We start from the raw sequence: 8,031 nt of genomic DNA, 5'->3' as shown, positions 1-8,031 counted from the left end.
TCGGCGCTGTAGCTGCGCCCGGCCGGGCTCCCCCCGCCGCTGCCCGGGCCCCGGCTTTGGCTGCGGTGTGTTGGTGTCCCCCGTCGCGGTGTGGGGATCGACTTCACTGCGCGGGGGAAAGCGGCTCTAAAAGTGAGCGGAATCGGTGGCAAAAAGGCTGTAAATCTGTCCCTGTGCCGCTCCAGCGTGGCGGGAAGGGGGGTGAAGCAGGAGGGCGGGTGCTTGGCTGGCATTTATTTCAAGAACGAATTGAGATGGTGTGTACATTTGCTGATAGCGTGGATGTAAAGGGAAAGATAATTTGCTATGCTGTAGTCAGCTCTGTAACTGGAATTTGATTATTTTGAGATTTTTTTTTTAATTATATCCTAACCCGTAGTATTTCACAGGTAGTTGTTCATTGATATGTCTCACTGAGACAACTGATATTACCAAGGTACAAATTTTACAAAGCAGAGACACTACAAAGGATGTTTCTTATTTCATGTAGGTATCATATTGCTTGATCAGAAGAACATTTTTTGGGTATCCCCTAACTAAAGCAGGTTCTGGTCTGGTCCAGCAGACTAAAGGTAAGAAAATATTTGCTTGGATTTCTGTCCCATTTCAACCTTATACCAAGAGTTGACATTTTCTGCAGGAATTTGGCATCTTCTCTCCTGTACAAATCCTATTCCTGATTCTGTTTTTCTCTAGATGTTTGTTTGAGGTTCCGCAGACCACGAAGTTCTACAACAGCTGCTGACACATCTGGAGAGGACATCTTACTCAAATGGGGCCTTTTCCTGGTCCCTCTGACTGCGTTCTGTCTTGGCACTTGGCAGGTAAAAAAAAATATTTCATTTTTTCAAGAGACAAGCACTTGAGGGCTGTCAGGTTTTTCCCTTTCTGGCTGTTTAATCTAGTTCAAATCATACATAGGGTAAAGATTTGCTCTTATTTTACCTTTCTGTTTTCCAAGTGTTCATTTGTAAGTCTTTAAAGGAGAGCGTCTTAGTTTTTACACTTTTATTTCAGTTTAAATATTTCCTCAAAATTAAGTCAGTAGCCTCCATTTCCGTATCTCCAATTACCCTGTTTTAGGCCAGGTCTGAGGAGAAACACACAACACAGATTTTAAGGCTTGATGGGGTTATTATATTGCTCTGTTCTACCATAAGGAACTACTGGTGTGTTTATGTACTTTCAGGTTCAGCGACGAAAGTGGAAATTAGATTTGATTGCACAACTGGCATCGAGGATTACATCAGAGCCCATCCCTCTGACATTAGAGTAAGGAAGCTGAAACTGATACTATCACTGTGATAGTAATAAAACACTAAGCCAGCTGCTTATTCCATGAGGTGTTTGTGTCCTGTTCCTGTTTGCCAACAGGCTCTATAGTGAGCCATTAGGGGAAAGGAGAATCCCATGATAAAATCCCCTAATTTGATTTGCGTATCACAGCCATGATTTTGTTTTCATCTTTTTCCATGCAGCCCCATGGAATTGAAGGAATTGGAGTACAGACCTGTAAAGGTTCGAGGCCATTTCGACCACTCCAAGGAGCTCTATATTTTGCCACGGTCACTTGTGGACCCTGAGCGAGAAGCAAGAGAAGCCGGGCGGCTGACATCCCACCCGGAAAATGGAGCGAACGTCGTTACTCCTTTCTACTGCACAGAACTAGGGTAAGTTAATGAAAGCCGTGGTTCATGTGAGCAGCTCGCTTCTGTTTTGAAAAGCTGACTCATGGTGGTTGAGTTTATATAAATCATTCCCTCTCCCTTAAAAGGCATTTCTCACAGTCTGTTATGTCACTGAGGCTCAATTTGAAATTGTATTTGAATTCCCTTATAATATGCACTCAGATGACAAAAAAAAGTGGCACCAAACATATGGGTTGCTTCTTTCTGTGGTAACTAGTTCTAGGCAGCAGCAAGAATCAGTTTCCTTTCACTCATGAGCCATACTTCTTTATGTAACTCTAGGGTCACAATTTTAGTCAACCGAGGATTTGTGCCCAAAAAGAAATTGAAACCGGAGACCAGGCTGAAGGGACAGGTAAGGGGGATACAGGGAATATTGCGTGTTACTTTCTGCCCTGTGATTGCCGAGGTGCGACTGACAAACCAAGAAAGGCAGTAGCCATGTTCAGCATCATGGGAGGTTACTTAAATAGTCATTGCACTTTTTTCCCACATTTTTGGTAAGTAAATGATGTTTTTTACAAACAAGGAGCTAGTCTTGATCTGCCTTTTCCCCTGCTGTGTTACAGCACTGCCCCAATGCAGGGCACAACCAGCTGATTTTTAATCAGACCCCACAAATGCCATGTTTTTCTACCAAGACCTGGCATGTCAGAATGTGGAATGATTCTTGAAAGGTTCATTTTCTCTCCTCTGCACTTCTCTTCAGATTGAAGATGAAATTGATCTCACCGGGGTGGTGAGGTTATCAGAAACCCGGAAACCTTTTGTGCCTGAAAATAACATTGAGAAAAACCGCTGGCATTACCGTGACCTGGAGGCTATGGCAAAGGTGACTGGCGCTGAGCCCATCTTTATCGATGCAGATTTCAGTAAGTCACAGAGGAACCCAACCCCACCTCCGATTTACGTAGCTCTCCCCTTTTTTCTGTTCAGTTAGTTATTTCCCCTGGGCATTTGGAAAGGTAGACTCATTTAGGTTGGAAAAGACCTTAAAGATTATGAAGTCCAACAAGGTATTGCATCTTTCTCTTCTCTTTGTGTACTCTGCTAGGTTGACTGTTTTGAAGGTGATGGGCAGCTAGCCCTGGGGAACAGTAGGGTGCTCGGAGGAGATGCAGGCAGTGTTCGCTGCCTTGAGCACAAGCAGCCCCTTCCTGTAGGGCCGCCTGCCCCACAGCTCCAGCTGTGCTGGTAACTTGGGAACAGTTTCCTGAGGAAGAGGAGCAGGGTGTCTGCTGATTTAACTTACACGCTTTGTTATACCTACAGGAAGCACAGTCCCAGGGGGGCCCATCGGAGGCCAGACAAGGGTGAGCCTGAGAAACGAGCACATGCAATACATCATCACCTGGTAAGTTACCCAGCCAGCTTGTGACTGACCTTCCAGGTGTTTCTTTTGAATGTAAAGCTTCACCTTGCTCCTGTAGCAGTGAGACTGGATAAGCTCTTAAGCTGCAAAAGCCTAGTTTTAACTGAAGTACCACATTGCATGGTGATTTGAAGTAAGTTTTATTGCGCTGCAGCTGACTTAGGAAGGTCCAGTCCATCATGAAAAGAAGGTGTAAACGTGGTTTTGTTTTCTTCCCTAGGTATGGCTTATGTGCTGCAACTTCATTCTTGTGGTACAGAAAATTCATCCAAAAAATACCTCTTTGAGGGGAAGGGCTGATCTCTTCTCTACTACAGTCAAGAGCAGGCTTTTATAGATGACAGCAGTCTGATCAGTCCTGATTAACTGAAACACCCAGAGTTTCAGGACATGTTCAGTAGATGTGTGCAGCTGCCAAGCTGGAAATAGGCTTTAAGCAACTGATGCAGATTCTGAGCTCCTACCAGTGCCATTCTGGCTGCAGCTTGGAAGTACTGAACTACAAAATTGTAAGTGGCTTTTGAGACTTCTAGTCAAGCTGATTTATGGAGTAATCTCAAGGATACTTTTTTCTATCATGGTTGGTTGTAAGCTACTTTTTAACTTCTCCACTGCTGTATTTTCTAAAAGACAGCAAAGGATTTTGTGAATTGAAGTTTCTTTGCACTGAGTAGTCATTCCTGAAGTCAGGAGTGATTCACAGCAGTTGCAGCAGAATAAATAAAGAGGGCCTACAGGTGCTTGCCTTGTGACTTGCATTGCATCTCTTACATCCTAACAGCAACAAACCTGATTTAAAGGTTACTGTGGATACTCACATCTAGCTGGGCAAGGCAGTCTATGGCTTCACCAGAACATGAGGAAGGCTAGCAAAACCAAGCAGCAGCTACCTCAGCTGGAGCTTTATCAGGCTTCGTAGCCTCCCACAATGCCGCAAGACCAAGTCAGTGGTCAGGAAAGAACAGAAGGACAAGAAGGTCTAGATTCTTCACCCACACTTCAGCCTGCCTTCACTGACCATTCTTGCCCTGGAAGAGGCATTACAGACCTCCTCATAGGAGCTGTGTGTTCAAAGGAGAAGAATTACTACGCAGGACTAGTATTTAAGGGCAGTTGTTCCACGTAAAGTAATAACCTCCTCTATGCAGCTGCTTCTGTGCAGCGCTATGCAATCATCTGATGGAAGGCCGTGCTGATGTGCTAACCACTGTCTGGAACACTCCCATTAATAGAGACCACTGAAACTCAATCTGGGGGTTTATTCTTTTTATGTACAGAAAACACGGTAGCAATCCAGTACATCTTTAGCCCAGCTTAGTAGCCAGTTCTTTAGCCTTTGCTTTTTCAAGCTTAGCAATGCGCGCCACAGATTTTGGACCCAAGACGTTACCACCCCAGTGACGACGGATCTGCAAAGAAATGAGAACAGGTTAGATGCCTCATACAATCTTTTACACGATTCAAACAACTTGCTTAATTACACTCCTTTATGCATAAGGGGAAGAGCTCCCTCAATGAGGAAGTCCTACACATTTCAAGCAGTGAACTACAGCCTAGAGATACAGGAGTTTTTAATTAAAATCTTTCCCCGTGAATGGTGCTGGATTCAGCCATCACATGGGGGACAGGGTTGAGCCTAGCAGAAGCTGTTGCCCTCTCTACAATCCTAGCCCTGATATAGCTCCGCTTACTTCCAACTCGGTGACAGCATTTACATCTTACCCCATCCTTAGGTGAATAACGTAGATACATCATAAACATATAGGTACAACACAACTAACAGGCTTAAAGGTGATGTCACTATGTCTGAACTAACTTGCTTTTCACTGGCAAGCTTTTGGGGATGTTAACAGTACAAACTAAAAGACATGGCTAGCAGCACAGAGACTCTTACCTCATCGTATCTGTCATTGTAGTTGGTCTTGACAGCCTCCACCAGCTTTGCAAGGGCTCCCTTATCCTCCCTGTTGATGATAGTTTTAGTTCCTTTAGAGCCTCAATTTAACATTTTCCATAAATCTTTTGCCTCAGGATTGAAGAGCTCATAGTGGCAATGTGATTTTTCCGGTTAAGCATAAGCATCATTTGCAAAGGGTTAATCACTCCAAACACCAATGCTTTTGGAACATGCACTACTCAGATTAAGGTTAATAGTTACATCTACATATTTTAGAGTAACTATCCATTTTGGTGAAACAAAGTGATCTGTATCTTCAGGATCCGATAGAGCTCTTGATACAAAAGGACATCTGTATTAGACATTATAGAGGTAGTACTGTAGTTTTACTACATGAAACTAGAGAGAGCCAAGTTTGCTATCCATCTGCCCTACAGTCTGTGCTTATGGGCAGTTTGCTTTCTACCGCAAATCCAGTCAGCACCCACAATACTTACGGGTTAACTTGTGTGAAAGCAACACAGGTGCAAGTTTTCCTGTGGACCAGTCGCCCCAGTCTGGCTTTGCCCTTGATGATGCAGTATGGCACTCCCATCTTGCGGCAGAGAGCTGGCAAGAAGACGACGAGCTGAAACGAAAGGGAGCATGCTGTATAACTGAGGGAGAACATCTTTTTATTCTTGAATCAGCCTGGGCTGTGGCAATTGCTCAGTGTTAAAAAGCTCGTTTTGCTCTTCATTGTTGATTCAGGTGAAGAAATTCATACATCATTGCAAGGGCCAAGCCTCATTATAATACCAGGAAAACTATGAATATGCATAGGCATTCCAGTTCTGGTAAATGTATTTTTATGCATTCTCTTTCCACCTTTGTCCTAAAATGCATTCTCACCCCAAGCCCAGTTCTGACCTCAGCTTAAGTCACACCAGTAGCCTATACCATGCACCAGCGAGTACGCTTACCTCAATGGGGTCTACATCGTGGGCAATAACTACGAGCTGAGCTTTCTTGTTCTCTACCAGAGTTGTGACGCTGTTAATACCTGAAAAACAAGTTATAGATAAGCTTTGATTCCCCTCAGACTGTTTTCAGAGCTTTCATATAAGCCTCATATAACCAGCTCAGACTCTATAGCACAGCTTCATTATGAAAAGTTATGAAAACTTTTCACATCCATTCAGCAGCACAGAGAAGATATTCCATGGACAATTTGCTAAAGCTCAGGGTTAAAAAGCTCGTCTATTTTGCTCTTCACTTTAAGCTCAGGTGAAGAAATTCATACATCATTGCAATAGCTTGTCCAATTCTGTTTGGCTGGAGCCGAGCTCCAACTCTTCTCATCAGTTTTCTCACTAGCAAAGCACCATGCTCCCATGTATGCAAGCAGTCAAGTCCATGTACAAAATTACCTGCTCGGAGGACCGGTGGCCGCTTAGTTGGAGCATCTCCCTTTCCTGCAGCTTTCTGCTCAGCACGAGCCAGTAGCCTCTGCTTCTTCTCTTGCTTATTTTCTGGCCTGTATTTGTGCGCCAGCTTCAGAAGCTGTGTAGCTGGAAAATAATATCTACTAGTTAGTTAGTTGCATGACCTGAAAATCTAAGCATTGCTTTTTAAAATACTGAAGTGCATCAGCGATCTTGGTGGTTGTCATCAAGTGCATTTAGACAGCATAAATTTAGCATCATTTGCACAGTGCAAGAGCAGAGCTAGCAGAGCACCTCCAGAGCCCCTATTTACCTCTGCTGGCAATGAGAGCTCCTTCACTGTTTGGATGAGGAAATGCCTGTGGACCCCCACAGCACTTATGGTTAACGGTGGTGCACTTTCTCCTTTAAAGCAAGCAACTTATTTGGCAACATCTACGAGGGACTAACTCTACACAGGTTGAAAGTTTCTTGCACAGACATTGCCACCTGGAAAAGACTATTTACTCATTCACAGAAGACCCTGAAGTCCCTTCCTCTCCCATTTCAATGCCAGTCTGCAGGATGCTGGCTTTCCCCCCAAAGCCTACACTCATACTGATCTCTAAAACTATCTGTGTACACAGTTAAAAGAACCCTCCGTGTTCTACACCAAGCTGGAAAAATAGACTCCAATGGAAACATACAGTTAACCTAACTCTGGGTTTGGGTCTTCAAGTGGGAGCTTTGGCATTTTCTAACTCCCTTTTGAAAATACATACCAGCTATCAAGATGTAAACCAGCAAACTCAGACAGCAGCTTGCTGTCATCATCACCCAAGTCACTATTAAAGCCTCCCTAAAATGCTTCTAAAGATACTCTCCAGCTTACCTTTATTAAGTCCTATTTTGGTTTCTTTCCTCTTCTGAGGCACATCCCATTAAGGACCCAAGTCAAGAGGACTTTGTGGGGCACATCCTTACCTGTCTGGCGGTCCAAAGCCTGAGTGAACTGGTTAATGGCAGGAGGCACCTTCAAGCGTTTGTAAAGAATGGACCTCTGGCGCTGCAGCCTGATGTAGCGCGGCCATTTCACAAAACGAGTGAGATCACGCTTCGGCTGGATATCCTGTCCTAAAAATACAGGCTATAACTCAAAACTGTTCCAAACCCACAGAGCAACAGCACAGAATAGGCATGGGTGCATCAGTGATCTTGGTGGTGACATGTCAGCACTATCACTCAGATAGCAAATATTCTTTCACATCATCTGCACACCATACAAAAATGACACTACTTAAGTCTGAATAGATTCACCACACCACATGCAGAATGGCAAAATTCATCACAATAGAATCACATAATAAATCTTTATAATGCGGGAAATTCAGCAAATTGTCCATAACTGCCTTCATATACGTAACAAAGGCCAGCTCTGAATTGCAAGGCAACTATATCCATCACTCTCTCCAATCCACAGCTTCATTAAAATACCCTTCTGTTTATGATATAGGCATCTCCCTATAAAACAAAATAATCTTGAGCGAGCAGCCCAATATCCACTTACTCACCGATGCCAAAGTTCTTGGGCCTCTTCTCAAAGAGGGGATTGACAACCTTCTTGGCCTCCTGCTTCTTGACTACAGCAGGGGCCGGTGCCACCTTCTTGCC

General features: G+C 44.0%; 2 protein-coding genes across 2 annotated transcripts; one reads left to right on the top strand and one right to left on the bottom strand.

The window, feature by feature from the left end:
• Positions 1 to 254: 254 nt before the first annotated feature.
• SURF1 (surfeit 1) lies at positions 255 to 3,383 on the top strand. The gene is made up of 9 exons (XM_009892317.1): positions 255 to 284; positions 491 to 572; positions 697 to 824; positions 1,190 to 1,272; positions 1,479 to 1,670; positions 1,971 to 2,043; positions 2,398 to 2,560; positions 2,961 to 3,042; positions 3,281 to 3,383. The coding sequence occupies exons 1-9, from the start codon at positions 255 to 257 to the stop codon at positions 3,345 to 3,347; spliced, it is 900 nt and encodes a 299-aa protein (XP_009890619.1). The 3' UTR covers positions 3,348 to 3,383.
• A 916-nt stretch (positions 3,384 to 4,299) lies between these two features.
• Positions 4,300 to 8,031, bottom strand: RPL7A (ribosomal protein L7a; the record flags this gene model as incomplete). The annotated part of the gene is made up of 7 exons (XM_009892243.1): positions 4,300 to 4,469; positions 4,955 to 5,024; positions 5,455 to 5,585; positions 5,920 to 5,999; positions 6,367 to 6,507; positions 7,345 to 7,494; positions 7,932 to 8,031. Coding segments are annotated over 7 exons (777 nt in total), but the record flags the coding sequence as incomplete, so codon positions are not given.

The sequence above is a fragment of the Charadrius vociferus genome, unplaced genomic scaffold, assembly GCF_000708025.1.
Source record: "Charadrius vociferus isolate BGI_N301 unplaced genomic scaffold, ASM70802v2 scaffold549, whole genome shotgun sequence".
Lineage (NCBI taxonomy): Eukaryota > Metazoa > Chordata > Aves > Charadriiformes > Charadriidae > Charadrius > Charadrius vociferus.
The sequence above is the reverse complement of the archived record's forward strand: the minus strand, read 5'-3'. Positions and strand labels throughout refer to the sequence as shown.